The sequence below is a fragment of the Stegastes partitus genome, unplaced genomic scaffold (assembly GCF_000690725.1).
Source record: "Stegastes partitus isolate 25-593 unplaced genomic scaffold, Stegastes_partitus-1.0.2 Scaffold392, whole genome shotgun sequence".
NCBI lineage: Eukaryota > Metazoa > Chordata > Actinopteri > Pomacentridae > Stegastes > Stegastes partitus.
The window spans coordinates 430,836-451,794 of record NW_007578123.1 but is presented as its reverse complement, the minus strand read 5'-3'; the positions used below and the strand labels follow the sequence as shown (position 1 = coordinate 451,794).

The following is a 20,959-nucleotide window of genomic DNA, read 5'->3' as shown; positions in this document are numbered from 1 at the left end:
AGGTGTCTGGGACTGGCTTTACGGCGGGAGAGCATTGAGAACTGACCGTGACGTAGGTCCTAAAGAGCTCGTTGTCCCTGAGAAGCGTGCGCATGTACTCCATACAGCCCTCCTCCTCCATGCAGTAACGGATGTAGGGCTGGAACCTGGAGCCAAACTGAACACACACAAACAAACATATGTGTCAGAGATGTTACAAAATCAGCGTGACAGCAAACAATTTAACTCTGGTACAGTTTCTCTTTTAATTTAAATTAAATATTCAGTGAAATTACAAAGCTTTGTATCTCTTTTTTAATTGGCATTTTTGACTTGCTTGATAACTTTATGACCTTTTGTGTTTTTAGGGCTCCATATTATTGAGCATTTTATCCATGATGTTCAACATACTGCTTACAAGTCAGCTTTTAACCACTCAGAATCAGTCAAACAGTCAATATTAGTAGGACTGATATAAAGCTTGTTAAATTGCTCATTAAATTAGCTGAACTACTTGTCAAACAAAGTGAGAAACAATCTCTTTGTTTTTGTAGCTAAGGCTGGGGCTGCACATAGGTTCATAAATTCTTGACAACGCACTTCATTTGGATCTGTAGAGTTCAGATATACAGCTTATAATTTACAGTGTAAGTACAACTTACCGTTGTGAAGCCGAGGTGAAGGTCAGTGGGGTCGAGCAGAGCCCGAGCCTGCCTGGCCTTATCCAGGGCTGGCAGCATGACCTGGTTCCATAGGGAGGTGTGGAGGAGGACGATCTCCTGAATGTTACTGAACAGCTTGGCGGGCTCGACCTCCATCAGCAGACCACTCTCCTGCAGGTTCAGCAGCCCACACAGGAACAACTGCAGAGGGTAACACAAAATAATGTAATCTTGTGAAATTTTGATTCTAACAAAACCATGAAATTAAGCTGATGTTAAGGCATTAACTATCAGAACTCCCAAACCCCCTGCCTGGTTTGAAATGCATATTATCCTTAAAAAATTATATAACCAAGTTGTGCAATTTATCATGGCTACAAATTGTAAAGACAGAAAGAATCATCAGATTCTTCAACTTGCAAGTGGTCCTTGAACTACTCATCTGTGTCCATCAGACAACCTGGCCAAAATCTAAACTTAAAATCTCAAATTTCACTAAAATCCGTTCATTCTGTGTCTCCTTTGAAAAACACGAAAAAGGAAACCATTGGCACTGACAAGATTCTGTAAAAAACTAAATATTCTGCACTCCTTGGCACAACTGTGACTCAGCTACTAACTTCACATGACAAAATAAAAGGACATTTCAGCTGAACTGTAGGCAATGAGGGAAACAAGTATGAGATAAATATGGAATTAGAGACATTCAACTTTCTTTCCTTCTTTCCTTTTCTTACGATTCAAGGCACCTTTTTGATCTCTCTACTTTAAGCCATTGTTGTGTCTTTTCCATAAATGTGTAGGACTTTGTATGACGTGTAACAGGAGCAAAAAAAAAAAAAAAACCCAGAAATTGCTCGAGGTTGATGCAGTTAAAGCCAAGGGTTATCAGCTGTACAGTAAACCACACCACTTTCTCACATACTGCATGTGATAAAGTCTGTTCTGTATTTAGACCTTAACAAGATGCTCCTTGTGTGTCTTATCTATCACAGTACAGAAGCCTGTTCATCTTACACAACACTTGTAGCAGTATGTGATCTCTGTGTGCGTGTCTGCAGACTGCAGTGAGCCTCTTACATCAGTGATGACTCGGAGTTTCTTGATGTAGGTAGCCTCGGTGTGCAGCAGCTCCCAGATTGCCTCCTGCTGGTGGAACTGCCGCTTTGTCAGCGTCTACACAAACAAACAGATACATTTTATTAGTAAATACAACAAACATATCTCTAGATTTGCATTAATTTCATAGAGTAATCAAGATTTTTTTTTTTAAAATCTGTTACTTGTGTTCCTGTTTAACACATTTAAATATACTTATATGGCACAACATACTGAGGCTGAAAGAAGAAGTCGGGTGAATGAAGGTGACATGAATTATGAATAATGATATGCTGACCTTTATTTCATTGTTCCTGACAACGATTGTTTAAAAGAATTCAGGTTCCAGATGAGGATGGAGCTCTAACTGAATACCTCTATGATCATTTTTTGCTTACTTATGGTTACATATGATAAAGAAAAAAATTTTAAAAATTCTATCTATATTATGTTTATACCTATGAGGCACATGTATTTATTCAGCTTTCACTGTTCGATTTTCATTGGTACATTATGTGGAGGCTGTTCATTTCTGAATCAGGTCAGTCGCATGCTGGTGCAGCATATTGTTTGGTTTATTGATTAATATGTTTAAATAATTCCACAAGAAATGGGTATGAAAAAATAACTTGTTGGTAGTGTTCTAAGTTTTTCCAGTAACTCACATCACCAACATGATTCGCTGACACCACTGGAAATTTTTTCAGCAGTCAAAACAGTAATGGTGCTTATGTAACTAATCATCAGGCGTGAATGCACAGGTGACTGTATGGCAGCTGAGCAATGAGCGCTCACTCCTGATTGGTCAGATATACATGAACAGGTGAGAGTCAGCAACAGTGCATGGTGGGTTGTTATCATTTACATGGGCAGTTACAGTTCATCACAGCTTTATGAGCGTTATTCCAGGAAGGTGGGACCAGTGTGAGCACACCGAAGATAAATGATAAGGAAGTAAGAATCAGGATGTTAGCATGCATGTTGGCAATTTCACTACAGAAGATGTTAGTCAGTGTCAACACTGACATAGGGAAATTGTTAAGAAGCAGAAGTGTCAGATGAGAGGAGGGAACCTACAGTTTTTATTCTACTGCCACTTTCCCAATCAGATTACTTGTTAAAATAATGAAAACGCTGAGTGCAGTCATTAGGTTGTGCAATATATGTCACTTTGAACAAAAACAGCATACAAATAAATAAAAATATGAATGTTCCAACATGATTAGAATTGAGAATAAAATGTCAATTACATTTTCAAACCTGCTTTGTTAAGGTTTTATTTACTCAAACATGATATGCATTTTGGGTTATCAGGTGATCAGAAATGGATGGATTTCTGTCAAATTAGGCAACACAGGTTCATTATTTTCCCTGATCATGCTTACTATTGTGTGTAGCTTCCCCAAAGGCCGAATTTGATCAGAAAAACTCTCATATTGCAGGGTTTGTACTAACTGAAAGAGAGGATTTAAGAAAATATTGCATTTTTAAAAAGGTAAAGCATGACGTTTAACCTCCGTCCCACACCAGCAATGTTCACACAGTCCCTAAGTTGTATTAGATTGCTTTTCACCAGCTTTTTTGTCTAATGACTCCCCTCAGTGCAAGAAAGATGAGACTTTGCACAATCAACTTTATTTGCACTGTGAGAGTTCTATCTCATGGTAAATCTTTTTGAATTCTATTTCATTTCTTATGTAATACTGTCATTTTCTGCACATATGTACGTACGTTGAAGAGTGTTTTTGCTACCTACTTCATGTCAGCTCAAAGTACGTTATGTAATGTCCCTTATGGATCAATAAAGCATTCTATTTATCTAATTCAACATTCATACCTCCAGTGTCGAAACAAACTGCTGGAAGTTGCCTACATCAAAAAACATTGCCATGAATGCAACTTATTTTTTTTCTGTGAGTGTTCATTACATCTTACGTTCACATCTGCGTATACACTTAAATGAATGTGTGTGTTTGTGTGTACCTGGCCTGAATTGTCCAGTAGCATCTGCCAGCTGTCCTCCAGGGCCAGGTTGGTCGCCTCCTCCTCCTCCTCCCAGGAGTCCTGGTGGAAGGAGAGCTGCCGCGGTACCTTGGGCAGCCCGAACAGCGTGTACGAGTGGAGTTTGCTCTGAAGCTGCTCCAGACGATCCACCTCCTGCGATAAGAACAGTTGCAAAAAAAAAAAAAACAGCAAAAAAAAACAGGTCTAATTAGTGACAACAAAGGCAAACATGAGATGAAAAAGTAGACGTTTATTTCTGTGCGGCTGTGCATTGTTACATTCAAACTGTAAGTAAAGAGGGGGTCCGTGTATTATTAGCATACAAATCCTGTTTACTGGCGCCTTAATTCTTAAATCCAACAGGAGCTGCTATTCAAGTCTTTGTTCAAGCTGGCAGGCCTTACGTAGTTATGAAAATGAGCTCTGTGCATTGAGACCATGTTAACAATAGAAGACAGGGGAGCAGGGGGGGTGAAAGCTACAACACAGGGGAAAGAAATGGACCAATGGTTTAAGGTTCATGAATCTTTTGATATTATTTTTTTTTCATGTAACGTTCACTGACAGTGAGAAGTTGCTCAGCAGATTTGGCAGGAAAATGATCAGAGATTCTTGCCAAAGTTATGAGACAACATGACTGGCGCCTGTTTAACCCTGCAATATGGAGGTTGCTAGAGGTGCAGGGCCTGAAGCGAGATCTCTGGCCCTGAGGGGGTGAAGGAGAACAAACAGGTTGAATAGAGATGAGCCCTGCAATGACAAGTGATAGACAGATACTGTCTCTGTGTGACATCTGCTACTGTGCAGGCTGTGACCTCAGGGCGGCGAGTACAAAGGCAGGCATGTGTGTGCGGGCGTGTGCCTCTACTTAATTATTACTAAAGTGGATTATTATTATTTAAAACTGAAATTAAAGGAAAGATCTGGCACTTTTAGATGTTGCTTTGCTTCACTAGAGAGCTTTAAAAGGAGCTGGAAGGCATAAAGTGTTTAATTCTTTCCAGTTTTCATGTTTTGCTAAGTCAGCTGACTGTTGTCCAGTCTTCCCATGTAGCATATTCCAAAAACTATTCCTTTAAGCTTTTTTTTCTATTATTTGAAATGTGATTATGTTGAGTTCATAAAGTCATGAAAACGTTGGCTAGAACTGAGTGAGCACATAAGGTTTCCTCCACCTACTCATTTCCAGGGCTGCTGTTGAGCCAACAAGTCAGGAGACTTTGAAGGGAAATGACTTCACCAGGGCTCAGGGGGATATGGCCTTCTGACCCCCTCCCACTGATGGCAGCTACTGGTTTTTAATCTGAGACACGTCTGGGCAACAAACCTCTCCCCTGCAGCCCTACAACTTCACTGTTTTAAGCAGAGTTTTGCCTCGCCTGTTTTAACCTCTGACTGGTCAGCGTTACCTTGACGAAGGGTCCCGCTCCGGCGCTGGAGCTGAAGAATCCACTGAAGCGACTGGCAGCTCGGTTCTTCCAGCTGTCAGGTCCAGCACCGACGCTGGGCAGAGAGCCACCGATTTGCCCCAGAGCGTCCGGGGTTGGAATATTCGTCTCCCCCAGGAATTCCGTCATGTTCTTCCTCCGACGCGCCTGACCCTGCAAGGCAGACAGATGAAATTTACACAGTGTACAATAAAAGAAACAAAACAGAAAATGAAAGAACACAGACTGGCATCAGTGATTTTTTTTTTTTTTTGTCACTGAGGGGAAACACAACAGTTTCCAGTCAGACGGATGGAAAGAGACAATGACCGAATGAGAGAGATACACAAAGACTGGATAAACAGGATATCAGAGGGGAATTCTGCGCGAGGGATGACATCAACAGGACCGTTAAAGCTGTCCTAATGGTTGGACACAAACAGGAGAAGGGAAGGACTGCCACTTCCTCACACTGAATGCTCATTACATCACAAGGAGCAGGCGAGAGGTTGTTCCACAAGAACAGACGGCCCGAGTCTGGCCATTGTTCCCGGGCCATTGTTACTCTGTCAGCAGGCCTTGCCGCAGCACCCTCACTCATGCAATCTCTGTCCACTTTACGAGCTGCAGCAAAGCAAACAAACAGGGGCCACCTCAGTATCTGAGGAAGCAGTTGTTTTTGCCGTTGGAGTGTCAGTGCTGAGGAATCTGCTGGTGGAGGGGGGGTCGGAGAGAGGCAGGTCAGCGACCCCCCCCTTCAAAACACATGAAACTTACATTCCAGTACACTGACACGGTTGCTGAAACTGACCGACCATTCCAACGAAATTCTTTCACCTATCACCCCCCACAAACACAAACAAGCACAGGCACACGCAAATGCAATCAAGGCTGCTGGACATCAGTCACAAGAGTGCCTGGTCCTCAAACCACCCAGGACTTATATCAATACAATCCATTTCACATTATGTAAAAGTTTAGAAGTCTAATGAAATATTATTAAATTCCACATGCCGCATTACTGTATAATTAAGCACCAAAGCATTGAATTTCCCACAACATGGATTTATATCTACTTTTGCACATCTGTTTACACCATATACTGTGCCAACTTACCCATTTTCAAATGGATAACTTGCACACTGAATATCACTTTCTTGGATTGGTACACTAGCTGTTCATTTGACTTGCAACACTTGCTTTCTTTTTTATCATTTTATCCTTCTTTAAAAATGTTCTACTTGTCAGCATTTATTGTAATGCGTCAAATCACCAAGTCAAGTTCCTTGCATCTAAAAACCGAGCATGCAACAAAAGATTCAGGTGATTCTATTTGAGCTCCAACTCAGAATTATTCTTCAGTATTAATACAACGGCAGAGGATTCTTGTCCAGTTATATTTCACCACAGCCCAAAGACGTTGTTAAATGTCTCGTTTTGTCTGACACTGATTCAGTTTACAATCACGTTTGACAAAGAAAACCCTCCTGTCTTCACACATAAAAAGCTAAAACCACAATATGTTAAGCATTTCTGCCTTAATAAATATTAAATGGTTGGTCGATCATTCAACTAATCACTGCAATTCCACAACAAACTTGGATCAACTCCTGTCTTCCAGCATTCAAACTATGGCAGCTGGAACTATCGAAAACTACATCCACAGAAATATTTGTGAGTAAATCTAACAGCAACTCCGAAATGGCACTTTAGTAAAGCTTTAAATCAATCAGAAAAAGCTGCACGAATGCACAGATTGGATAAGAAATTTTCAGTCATCAATCAGTTGTAAACAGCTTTCATGAGCACTTCTGATAAAGACTTCTCACAGTCCATAGTTTGTGGCATGTATACGTTACAAAATGAAATGTAAATATTATGAGGAGCTCCGTTTAAGTTGTTCTGCGTTACATAGACTTCCATTTTAGGAAGAATGTCCCCAAACCTTTATGGAGCCACTTAACCAGAGTAAAGGCACACAAGAGGCCTATACAGAGTTGCATAACGAGATAGTAAACCTGAGTGGGGGGTCCTCCAGATTTTAAAGCAGCTTTTAGTCCTTCTATCCATCAGACGAGATTACAAAAGAGAACAGTGACTTAACTGCAAAGGGACATGTTGGCTTTGGAGGAAAAAGTAGAGTGAAAGGACAAAGGGGAGAAATTCAGAGTCACTTTCGGTGAAAAGAAAACAAGCGTGGAGACATTCAGGTTTTCTTTTGTTTGTTTGTGAGCCAACTGGTCAAGGACGCTGGTGTTGAGAAGCACACTACTGGAAGCCCAGTTAGTTAGTGTTCGTAGAATATGACAGCAGACCTTCTATACAGTGAAAGCAGGTGAAAAAAGACAGTAAAAGTAGATATAAAGATTTTCAGCAAGACAGATCACACGTGTGAAGAAAACCCGTAAACATCTTTAAAAACACTTCGACAAGAAGCCACTTTCTCACAGACAAAGACAAGGCCAGGAAGTTGTAATTATAAGCACCGAGGGATAAAAGCTATCAGCAGGTTCCCACCATATTAACAGTGCTCACCATTGAAGCCAGAGGCATGTCAAAAGTAACAAAAACCATCCTAATCCTTCAATTGGATTCATGGATCGCAGCCCATTCTGGAGCCAGCTGCTGCTCTCTCTCAGCTCCTAGCTTCCCCTCTCTCTGGTTCCACTGGGAAACATCCACGCTGTCCACAGGTACAAGTCAGTGGAAGAGGCCGAGGGACCACTGCAGCGCTGCCGCCTTCTCCTCCCCTCAAGACTCCTCAGCCTTGAAGCGACCTGTTCCAGCCGACAGGGTCCGGGTTGTTGGCTGCGTCCCGCCGTGCCCGACCACAGCTTTCCCCTGAGCCAGGACGTATCTGTGTCCTGTCCTGCTGTCCAAACAGTCGGTGGTGAAGCCTACTCACTGAGGCGCCCAGTCTGCTTGCATTTCATACAGACACTGGCCCGAAGTCATAGCAACCAGGAGGATCCTGTCTCATTGTGTCAGGCAGGAAAGAGGAGGCATAAGAGGAGGCTGATCTAAATATTTGGAGGTGGAGTCAGCGTGACAGCTTGCAGGGAGCTTCCCCGGTGCTTCTGGTGATGCCAAACGCTCTTCGCGTCAATCTCAACAGGCGGCTCAGAAGTACCACTTTTGAAACTGATAAACTCGCAGCTTTTCAAGATTAGCTTTCCTTCCAAGCAATTACCCAAACAAAACCAAGAAAATGACTGGGTGGACGCTTCACTTCCCCCCCACTTATTTAGAAGCAACGCCACCATTCTTTATGTTATCTTCAATCAGAGTTTTGCCCAGAGACCTTTGAACAATGTCAAGCTTGTTGGCCAAAACAAGGAAAGAAATTCCCTAATAATGGCCAAACGGGAAATCTCCTTTGTTTACTTGCTTGTTTCAGCACATTTGAAAGGCGGCACATGCCTGGTAGATAAGCACAAGCGAGTACAAACCTCCTCCTTCAGCAGTTCTAGAAAGTCTGACCAATTTCTGGACCTCAAACTCAACTAATACACAGACAGAAAGTTAGTTTGCAACAATCTGAGTTTAAATTTGATAGTTTCAGCTGTTTAATATCTTAGTGAACTCAGTATATTTAGGTGTTAGGGTGTTGGTCAAAATTTGAAAATGTCTCCTCAGACTTTGTTTCCATGGACTGAAGTGTTAAATGGTCAATTAACACATCAATAGATGATGAAAACGCCCGTTGGCTGCACCCCTTTACCATTCTAGTCATTTTAATCCTTGGGTGATAGTTCTGCAGGTAATTATACTGTCCAATAACTCCTCCGTCTGAGCAAATATACCCTCACAGCAAACATTAAGCCGCTCTATTCATGTCAGCCTTACTAATTATGTTTACAAGGTTTCTCTTGCGCCCACTGTGTAAACCTGTCAGTCAGAGCAGAGGACAGCGAGATCATGAGCCGTCTCGGTCGTAAAGCAGCTCGCTTTGGGAGCCGAGAGCTGCGCAGACCAGTTAATGATATCAAACCCTGTGTCCACTCAGCCTTATCTTATCACCCTGGTTTGTGGCATTAACCTTGGCCTGGAAAGAAGAAAATCTTTAAATGGGAAGGAATTGTATTAAAATAAGTGGTGACACAGAGAAGAACATTATCCCCCTCCCCTCCCCTCCTCCCCCCGACTGACCCCTGCTACTGCCTTTGTGTTCGTCGACTGATAACGGCTCCCCTTGATCAAGTAGGCTGATTGACGATGGGAAAACAGCGTGACACTGACTTTCCTGTGAACTGGACGCACAGGCGAGCGCACACATACATCACACGTGCATAACCAGGAAATGGAAACGAAAAGAAACCCCCCGATGGTCAACACATTATGCATGTCTCAAGGTCGCTGCAGTTCCAATAATCAGGGCCTTGAGCAGCAAAACAGTGGCACAGACAGAGGCTTTGACACTTTCAGTCTGAGGTGAGACATGAGAGTTAAAACACAGTGAAAACAATTCTTCCACTGCTCAACCCCCTGTCATTTTGGCAGCCATCATCACACCCAATACACAAACAGAAACTTTCTTACTGTGATGTTTGCAGCAGAACACATGAGGATAGTGATATAGTTTCTTCATATGTGACAAAATTAAAATTAAACACATGAGGCCTACAACTAATGATCATTTTCAGTATGAATTATCATGGACATTTTGTACTTTTTCTCTAAAACGTCTGACAATAGCATCAACTGCTCACATTTGATAAGTTGGAACCAACAACTGTTTGGCAATTGGGCCTTAATATGTTATAAAAAAGGAACAAAATAGCCCAAGAGACAGCATTCGTCAGAGCCAGAAACGAAAGAAAATAAAGCTCATTGTTGGATATTCATCTTTTCGTTAACTAAAAATGATCAAATCTAAGCTTAAAATCTTGATGTTTCATCATAATTCTATGTCTGATTCGAAAATGTATTGAAAACTAAAAATTCTGTGCAACCAAGCAGCCATCACAGCTGTGACCAACAGTCACATGACACAAAACCAGGAAGTATTCTACTGACCCACAGGCAGTGTTTGCACAGAGGAGAGAGGAGACATATATGGAAACAAATTAGAGAGATTGAGAGGAAAATTAAACAAACTGGATCAATAAAATAAATACAGCATGAATCGAAAATGGTGCAATGAGGAGCAAGTTATTGGATACATTCTATAAGCAGAACAATATTTATATTATGTAAAATTTCGATTTTTTTGCACAGTTTTGGCAACACCTGTGGGCACTTGGAAAAATGCCAGGCCTATTGATTACAATTTAATTCAGTTCTTGTGAAATAAAAATTCAAACAGATTACACTTTTTCCTTTTTTGTGAACAATTTATGGCACTGTACCTTTATTATACTGCACATAAGACATGTCTTAGTTCTCTCTACTTCTAGCCATGCTGTTTCCATAGAGGTGCAGGATTTTATATTGCCAAAGGAGCCAAGATTGTCCTGAAACTGCTTGCAGTTCAAAGAGTTAAAAATGACTCTTGTAATAAAATAAAGAATAGATGTTGCTAATTTATTTCCTGTTTATAGCACCTCTATAGCACATTTTTGCTCATTTCAACAAAATCAGTAAGAAATGGCACCATATCATCATGTCATCGGTCCTGCAGTGCACACAGACATCAAATCTCTTACCTGACAGACACTTGGTGTCAGCTCTTTTTCAGGAGGAGGTGACTCAGGAATCACTGAGTCTACATGTAGCAGGTCCCAGCTGTGCCAGGATGTAAGGCGACCAAAACGAACCATCTTTCACGGAGAAAAAGGAAAAATCCCCCCAAACTTAGATCACCAAAAATATATCTGAGTAATCAAAAAAGCACTCTGAGGGGCAATTCTGGGAAAGTCAGGCAGAATCCATCTCCAGGAAACCACAGTGCAGACAAAGAGTGCGGAGCTGAGTGAAGCATCACGGTTTGTTCCTCTGTGTGGCTGACTGCCTACATGATCCTGCAGATACTGTGGAATGCAGGCCAACGGTCACACAAGCAGCAAGCATAAAGCCGCGTGTTCGCCCCGCAGCAATCTCCACCTTCAGGTAACGGGGGAAGTTCTTTGTCTTTCCAGCACACACGTACACACCTCCTCAGCAGTGCAGCTCCTCCTACACCATATGGGCAACATGTAATGACTTCCTAGCACCTGATATAATTAGTTTAACATAAGAGTGTGCAGCCAAACACAAGTCAAACGCATTCTTCACACACACAGACTGAACGAGCTAGATGGAGCAACTAGAAAGAAGTTGAACGATTTACAGAGCATTCAGCCTTTTTGTGAATAATCATGTGATGCTGCATGTAAAATGTCCAAAAAGCATAACCGTGGTACTCAAATTGAATGATTAATAAGGAATGCTATGGAATTCTTATACACCATTGGACACAAGCTATTGACTATTGACACCTTTTAAATAACTGGAGAATTAAACATAATAAACTAATCTCAATACATCTTGTTTTGCAGTTAAAAATCTGAAGGTATTCAGCTAAAAAAAAAGGATCTAAAAGGACTAAATCCTTATATTGGAATGACTAGAATCATAAAATATTGGTCAGTTTTGGCTTGAAAAAGAACTAAAATGACTAAAATCTAAAATATGAAAGTTGCCAATTGATTTCCTGTTGATCAACGACTGTAAATTACCATTAAACCAATAATTGCAACTGCAATTTATTATTTATTACTTTAACATATGTGTAAAGCATACTGTATTATGACATAACTCATATTCATCCAATTAGTTCACTGATACAAAGCGTGCTTCATGTTTCGGCTCAGGCATTAAGCGCCGTGTGACTGCTACCTATTGTCACTCTTAATGACTCTGCGTTAACTGACAATTGTCCCCATTGAGAGCGATCAAAGGTGCTGAGACCAGAGGTGGCTGCTGGGTGTGATAGCCTGACAGAGAAACTCTCCACACTGACCATTGTGTAATGCAGGGAGGGAAAACACACCATGTGACCCACTTTATAACATAATAAATAATGACAATTGCCCCTGCCGACGTCTTCTTTCCCTCCAGACAAAGCACACTGAGGGCATTGTATGAGCTTGATCCTGCCACACGAATACAATATCATTTAAAATCCCTCAGTGGCTCATACCACTCCCTCCTCTGTGTCGTCAGCTGAAATACAGGTGCTCCACATCGCTGTGTGTCTTCAGCCCTGAAGGCTTTTTGAGGGTTTTGTCAGCGTCAGTGTTTCCCCAGCGCCGACTCCTTGTCTGTTATGAAACGACACTATCTACCTCTCCGGTCTATTACATAACAAACTGTTCCGGCCCCCCGAGGCAAAGCCGGGAGTCTGTTTCTTTTTGGAAGAACTGCAGCAGACTTCTATCTCCTATCGCTCAAATCTGCTGATGAACTTCTTTCTAAGTTCAGAAAATAAAACATAATATAAATATAATATAAATATATATAATAAAACTGGAAGAATATTTCAATCCCAACCTACCAGACACAGGACAACAACTAAAAATAGTGATTATATTCTCAACCTATTGATTTATCTATAAAATGTGAAAAAAAAATGTGGATAATTCCCATTTCTACAAAGAACTATGGCCATTGTTTGCCTGAAAAATGTCCCCGTTTTATATATATACACACGTGTGTGTGTGTGTGTGTGTGTGTGTGTATATGTATAACTTGTTGAAGAAATATATGCTTTAATATTAATTTATTGTTATTATTATCATCATTATTATTATTGATAATAATAAGATTTCACTCTGAGTAAATATGAAGTATCTGATCAGGGAATAAGTACAAAACTGATCAGAAGTTAAGTTCTAGCTTTTTGGTGCACAACTGGTTTTTCACTTTTAGCCATAGATTAGAGTCTGGAAGGTTTTCCCAAATGTGAGGGAAGAGTGCATTATGGGAGCACTGACACACATATGGAGGATCCATTACTTGACACCAGCTGCCCGGGGAAGCCAAAACCATTCAACTGCAAACTGTAACGTGAGCCGAAACGCTGCGATTTGCAATCTCTGGATCAAATACTTTTGCTGTAAGTTTGCAGACTTCACCCTTTTACGTGGGCTTTATTTATCTTACCTGATTCGCATACAGTCAGTGGAGCGCGACAGACTGGAGCAGAGGCCAGACTCAGTGTTGTATTTACCGCTCCATGGAAACTGATTGATGAGTGTTATATGACAAGGCCGACTGACATAGCAAGGATCGATGTACTGTACCTGTTTACTGGAAATCACAGGGATCCAGACGGTTGAGGTATCTTTATGACTGCTATAAAAATGACAGGTCTCAGTTTCTGTTTTCAGGAAAAAGGAAGAGTGTGACTGACCTGTGCGACAGGAAAGTGTTGAATCGCAGTTACAGTAACACTAGCGAAAACAAAACGAAACAATTTACTCAAACCTGACGTCATAATGGAATACACATGGACCAAGACATTTCTGAGAACCAAATCTTAGGATAATAATATTTTCAATTTACCAAGCTACTGCTGCACATATATGTAGACAGTAAAGGAAGTCAAGTAAAAAACATTTAAAAAGTGTGAAAAAACTTTAAAAAAAAAAGAAAAAAAGAAGGGAATTACTGTGATGTTCAAAAGCTGTCAAAACTTTGAAAATTGCAGAATTTATGTGAAAAATAATATATTAGCTAATTGAAATACAGTCACTATAGCTTTGATTGTTACACTGTGTAGAAGAGCAAATTACTATTTATAAAAATACAGATTTTTGATGTGCACATTATATAGAGTTCTGGACTTTAAAAAAACTAAAATAAAAAAAGTATATTAATATTATTTTGTGATATTACTAGCTATCACCTGTAATTTAACAAAACAGGGAAAATCTGTAAAATGACAGTTAAAAATTTATTTACATTTTTTCCTTTTTTTTTGGTCAAAGAACAGCACAAATAAAGTAATAAAATTATATTTTTGCTGATTTATATACAGTACAAACTGTATAGCTTCATGGCCAAACAATGTAAAGCAACACATTTGTAAAAGCACAGATTTACAGTGTGCATAATTTTATACAGCTTTGGCTTATTTTATTCTTATTTTTTTACAGTTAACATGTAAATTAATACTTTTATTATTTTTTTTTACTGAGATTTTACTCATTGTTGTCTGTAATGTACTAAAACAGGAAAAATCTGTAAAATAGCATTAAATTCTTCAAGTTGTTGTTGTTGTTGAGGGTTTTAGTTTAGTTTAGTTACTGAATGTAACTGGTCAAATAACCCAAATATAGATGGATGAGGTGGACTTCAGTGTTGGTTGTTGATTCGTATTTAGGTCTCACTGTGTGTGTTTTTTTTTCCACTTCACACCGCAGGTTAAAAGTTGAACTTGTTCAGCCTGTATAAAGTTGATCTGATACAGCGCAGATACTGAAGGGGTGTAAAAGGATGATTATTTGCAAATGGTGCAATAAGCGCGAGGTTCCGACTGGCAGCAGTGCTTTATAGGAGGCTATCAGCAGGACTGGAATGCATCTCTGACCAATCAGAGAGCTTGGTCCAAGACCCCTGTCGTAAAATAATCAATCCAGATCATCAAAGCTCTCCGCAGCCTATCACAGCACTGCCAGGGACTATAAAATGTAACATCCATGCGATAATAAACTTGAAATACCCCCATTCAAACAAAAGAGTAACTCTACGCAGAAAGGACAGGATTTGGCAGCTTTTCTTCTGAAGCCTGGCACAAGCTGGCCGCTGTGCCAAGCCATGAATCTGGACACTGGGCAAATATCTAAACTTCTTTGAGCAAAGCCTTTGATTCCACAAAAAGCAGGCACGCATGCGTTTAACGCTGAGTGCCAAAGCTGCTGCCATAGAAACTCGAGGACTGCACTCGGTGCCCACATGTCCAAGCACAGCCTTTTGTCTTCCCGACAGTTTTCATAAAATATGGGCCGGCATCCAAAACGGTTCACAGGGTTTCTGCTGTTGAGCAAGAATATCAATACAGAATCATTCCATCGATTTTAGATCAGTCAGCGCTCCATCTCTGACTTGCCTAAAATTTTACTTTACATATCCAGTGCTTTCCAAGATAAAAACTTTTTTAAAAACTGCCCACTTCTAGTGCATTTAATTTCACGCATTAAAACTGGAGGTGATGTTTGGATGACAATATTTCAGGAACTGCAGAAGACAAAATCCTAAAGTTTTTACAGTTATTTCTCATGATGCTATTGATTCAATACGCAGCCATAATGGACAGGCAAATCAAATAATGTTTGACTATGGGGGAGTTGAAATATGGGGGAAAAAATTGAAGGTGTCATGAAAAGTCCCATCCTTGAGCACACATAAGCCCTGTATTCAAACAGGCTCAGGTGGGTCTAAGTAACATATGAAGCAGGTTTATTGTATAATCTCACAATGTAAGGGACAACTTTGCTGGCAACACTTATGTACTTTTTCTCCATTAACATTCTGAATGCAGAACTTGTATTTACATTACTGCTTTTCTTTGAGCAGAGAGTCTCAGCACCTCTTCTATCGATGAAAAGTGTCTTTTGTGATGCCACACAGCTGCAGGCACAGCTTCAGCATTTCCTGCCAGCGGACTGTCAGAAGCAGCACATTGCTGCCCCTCTGAGGACCGGAGCTGTTATCGTCTCTCACATTACTGACGAGTCATTACCTGCTCAGCTGAAATTCTTTGCTGAGAGGAAGTACGCTGCCTGTAGTTTGACGGAACAAATCAAGTAAAATGCAAAAATTCCACACTTCACCAGGGCCAGACACTGTGTGACTAAACTCAGCTTTCCTCAGCAACATCCAGTGTTTACGTCGTTACTGGATGACTAACTTTACTGACTTACCTCAACCAAGCCTCCACCCGTTTCCTTGCCTGAAGCAAAGGTGACATCTGTTTACGGCGCACATATACATAATCTAACTCACCTGTAGGTGAGTCTCAACCTGCCTGAAGGGCAATTAACCACAGATGACGTACGCTGTCTGTGCACTTCATCACAACATTGACACTAATGCTTAATTGTTGAGGGGTTTGATCCCAAGCGGTGTCACGAGAGGTCAAGCTGATGACGATATCAGGCGATAACACAAACCTGTGACAATACAGCTAAAGCAGCTGCTTTGTTAGGATGGCAACATGGCAAGTTAAATAATGATTTATAAAATACTCAACAGCTAAAGCACAAAGCTACCGCTACAGCTGAAAATGATTGTTTTTTGCAAAATAACAAGTTAATTGATGGAAACTCTGAATAATTGGCTACATCTTTTAAGATGTTAATCAATTAAGAAGACTAAACATTTAAAGATTTAGGCATTTTCTACCTTTATATATGTTTGGGTTTTAGATGATTGGCTGGACAAAATAAACAGCTGATCGGTCTCTAATTCTTCCTACAAACAGCAAGTATCCAATCACAGCTGAGCAACCCCGCTAATAAAAAGGTACAGTTCACGACTCGCTCGTCCACTAGTCGGTATGTAGTATTTCTCCACTGTGTATAAGCTTGTAAGCTACGAGAGTTGGGGCTTTTCATACAATTTTGGCAGGGTTGAAATCACTAACATTCAAATTACTCATGTAAAATTACACCTAACCCCGATATTTCAACTTGTTAAGTTGCTTTTCATATTTAAGAACACTGTAAGATTAGTAAGCTAAAAACTTTAAAAAGTCAGTATGAGACACATGAACCTGACATTACTCTATTTAGCCGGCTCGCTGCATCACACACAGTGTGCAATTGATGGGATTAAAAAAAAGAGAAGCCAACGTTTCACTGAAATCAAGGCCCTATTGTTTCAGCTACTAAAAATTTCAGTGGATCAAAACAATGTTCTGGCTGCACCTCATTATTATTCTACTATTCTACAGCTGTCTTGGGTGGAGTTAAGCAAAGGATGCAGCTTTGGTGTTCCCTCAAAATAGTGATGGGTGGAGCTATTGTGGTGGAACCTTTGCAGTGTGATTTGAAGAGATAATCCACCAGAAGAAAAAAAGCAGGTTTGCTTTACTGCAATATTTAAATCCCAAAATTGAAATTTTTAGTGTGATCAGCTTAGGGTTAGGGCAGGAGGTTGCTGTTTCTCATAGTGAGGTGGATTTTGGGGGAAGGATAGGAGAAAGCCAACTGAAATAGGCGACCGACATCAGGCCTATACTTGTGTCCAACATCCGGTGAGTCAGACTACATTTTTACTCACTGTGAGCTCATTTTTCAGTGCAATAAAAAAAGTCCTGCGCCTCTACGGAAACAGCACAACCATGACTAGGAGTAGAGAACTCACAAGTTTACAGTACAGTAAGTTATAATGCCATAAAAACTAAAAGAAGAAAAAAAAAAGAGCTAAAATTCTTTGTCTTCCAAGAGTTTTAAAAGCCTAGAATCGACATTGTTCCAAGTGCCCACAGGCGTTTACAGTATGTAGAGCCACCATTTTTTCCCACTACTGGTGATATTTTACTGCTTATTTCTAACTGGTTGCTATACTTATCTGGTCTGTGTAAACACAACCTGCAGGAAAACAGTCACACAATTTTTGTCACAGGACTTTTGGTTGCTGCAGAGACAGTAATGGTGAAAAAAGTTTCATTTGACTTTTTTTTTTTTTTTTTTTTTAAATAAAAAAAGTAAGTAAGTGATTTGGATGAAATATTACAATTTCAAGCAAAGGTTTGGGTATTTCAAAATAAATAAATAATCAAAACATCCCACAGCTGAACCGATCCGGAGCTCTAAAGCTCAAGCCTGGTTAATGTGCGTTAATGCTAAAACTCATCAAAGTTGGCGTTCAGAAGACAGTTCATCCTTTAAGAGCCACAACTCCGGCTCACAGTCATTACAGTGCGTGCCACAGTTTGAACCTGATGACCGCCTGGCCTACTTCCAGCCTCCATGTTTGGCAGTCATGTGGATCAGGATCCTGCAGGCCTCCGTCGGCCTCTTAGCATCTCTCATCAGTAACAAAACAGCCACTTCCCGTCGCTGCAGGAAGCGCTCAAGTGGCAGAGAGTGGTTGTGATTGAACTCATCATCAAATAAGGTTTCATTCGGCAGCACCAGGCAACACCGGCGCAGACAAACTCAAAGACACTCACTGAGCCGGCAGACAACTACAGCGGAAATCCACAAATACATGGCCAGGACTTTGCTGGGCAGATAGCAGTCATTGAAGACAATGAGGTCATGATGAGATTACCACAAGATACTACAGTGGCCTGAGGCGTTATGGGAAGACGGGGTAACGTTAAGGAAAATGACAAAGGGTGTGGCAAAAACAATAGGAGTCTCAGGGTGTGTCTATGTTTATGTGCAGAGTGTGGTTTGAGGAGGTGGTGCCGTTCAGTGTGATGAGTCTGACAGACGGTTTCACATGTGAGCTGCAGCGTCACATGAAACACGACCACGTGACACTGTTAGGGAAACACGTAACTCACCAACAGATCTATGCTTTCGCGGCGTCCCAGAGATCCATGCTCTACTTTGTCGTTGCCCGGGGTGAGGATGTAGGGGCTCTGACCTCCTGAGGGCTTCATGTTGGGCAGGCTGAGCGACCGCAGGTCCTTCACACCTTGCTCTACCTTCAGCTCATCACCTGGTCGTGCTAGAAAATAGCAAAACAAAACAAGACTGAGGTACATTCAGGAAAACTGTCTTTATAGCTTTATTTACTTATTTTCAGTGCTGAGGAGACCACAATAAAGACCACAATTTATTTATTTTTTTGTTGTTGTTTTGTTTTTTTTGTTTTTTGTTTTTTACTTAAACAGGCTCATTTCAGCAGTGTTGCTCCACCATCTCAGATTATGTTCAGAATTTAATTATTTGTTATTCAGGACCCAATTCAGAATTTTGGCATTCAAGTGGCCTCCATCTGATATCTGTTGATGCCAGTAGTACTTGTTCTGGCACCATACCAGCTCTGACTACAAAGAAAACTAAAAAGAAAAGGAACATTGGCTTATAATACTTGCAACACATCAAATTGAACTGATATTAGAGGCTTTAAAAGTTGGTGAAATGTTGAAGGAAGGCTGTATTTTTAGTAGAAAATGTTGATACATCCATTTTAATACACTCACAGCAACCTCCTGGGGCTCCAGTACCACCCTTGTTTGATGCTGTTGATCTTTTTATCCATTTTAAAGGGCCAATGATCAAATATATGGCCTCTGGAAGAGCCATTCAATCATTTGGATTTTATCTGTAAATGATTTTGAGCGTGCCGTCATCACATTTCATGGCAGTACTGAACTTTTTTGAGACTGAAAATAAAAAACATCTTGTCGTCTGAAAACACAAGAAATGTTTTACAGAGCTTCATTTTTCGACCCCAGTAAACATATTTACGAAGATTGAACAAAAATGAGACAATCCAGCAAAAGAAAATCCTGAATTCTGTCTGAATTAACGCAAACAGACCCAACAGAAGTTAATACAAATCAAAGCAAGCTTAAACCTAGAGTCTGGCTTAAACTAAACCTGCAATGATTCTTTTTTTGGTCACTTGAGGGCAGCAGAAAATGGGCTACAAATAGAACATGGACATGTCAACACATTTTCACCCTTTTGGCAAGTCTGGTAGAAAACAGCTTTACACATAAAGCAGACACACAGCAACATTAGCTTTCATTTAAAACAAGAATTTCTACACACTAGGTACATTTAAGACAAGTATTCACTCTATTTGAATGGTATTGGTTTTACTGCTGAGTGAATATTTGCCTCTAAAATCAGATAATTGTCACTATTTGCACCTCCACAAGTATAATAAAGTCATTTTAGGAGCTTTTTGCTGAAAACAGACACCTGTAACGACCAAAAACTACATTATCAGAGAAGTAAACAAAAATCAAAGTTGCAAAGTGTTTTACAATAAAAACATATAATAAAAATAAGTAAGAAAATCTACTAAGCCACAACAAATGATGAACTTGATGCCGAAAAGTGCAGATTCAGTGAGCTCTTTCGCATACAAGCAGTACTAATGTTATTAAAAATGCTGATTCTAGTTTATGATTTGCTCAAGATCACACAGCGGTTTTCCTTTACATTTTTAAAACACAGAACAAAAATAAACAGCACAATCTAAATTCTCAGCCTTTATTTGACTGAACAGCTGTGGACTATTTGACTTTCACTCTGTGTTTTAGACTGTACGTAACTCCAGACTGTGGTCAAGAGGTGAGCGTCAGGAAGTGACAACATCAAAAGAATAGCAGTTATTCCTTATTCATGGCATCGGATCTCTTTTATGAACGGCTTTAATGGGCCTATGATTCGGAAACTGTAACAAGTGGTAGTGCAGAGCCGGGATGCCCTTCCCATTTCCCACTAATAACAAAACAAAGAAAAAGAAAAAAGCATATCTCATCGTGTCATGGCATTTCTCCTGCTTGTCATTTCAAATTCACAGGAACTGTCAGAAAACATTTAGGACAAGATTGAGCAGATCAGTGACACATTTTCCACTTGGAGCTCTGATGGCGGTGATATCACGAGGATATGGTCCACTCCTTTTCCTTGTAGTCAGAAACTCGGGTGTGAGAGGAAACTGGCCTTCATCATATGTCTTACTCAGACTATTGTTAAAGGCCCGGAGATAAGACCACTGTAACGTCCAAAACACACCGTGGCTGAGGACTCTTTCTGAACAAAACTGCGCGTGATTGAATTGCACCATTTGAATTCATTTTTAGGTTTAATGTATGACTGTTTGGCTGTAGCTCTTTTACAAATGTCCAACAACTAAGTGATTGTTACAGTTGAAAACAGGCGCTGGAGAAAA

At 40.3% G+C, this 20,959-nt stretch overlaps 1 protein-coding gene across 3 annotated transcripts in view; it reads right to left on the bottom strand.

The window, feature by feature from the left end:
• The window catches only part of plekhg5b (pleckstrin homology domain containing, family G (with RhoGef domain) member 5b), an 86,968-nt gene that overhangs the window by 6,033 nt on the left and 59,976 nt on the right, over positions 1 to 20,959 (bottom strand). For all 3 annotated transcript variants that reach the window (XM_008285249.1, XM_008285250.1, XM_008285251.1), the window contains 6 exons: positions 18,609 to 18,775; positions 5,153 to 5,344; positions 3,723 to 3,896; positions 1,722 to 1,817; positions 642 to 842; positions 47 to 157 (listed from right to left, as the gene is read on the bottom strand). In XM_008285249.1, the coding sequence (XP_008283471.1) occupies positions 47 to 157; positions 642 to 842; positions 1,722 to 1,817; positions 3,723 to 3,896; positions 5,153 to 5,344; positions 18,609 to 18,775 (941 nt within the window). The remainder of the gene's footprint in view (positions 1 to 46; positions 158 to 641; positions 843 to 1,721; positions 1,818 to 3,722; positions 3,897 to 5,152; positions 5,345 to 18,608; positions 18,776 to 20,959) is intronic.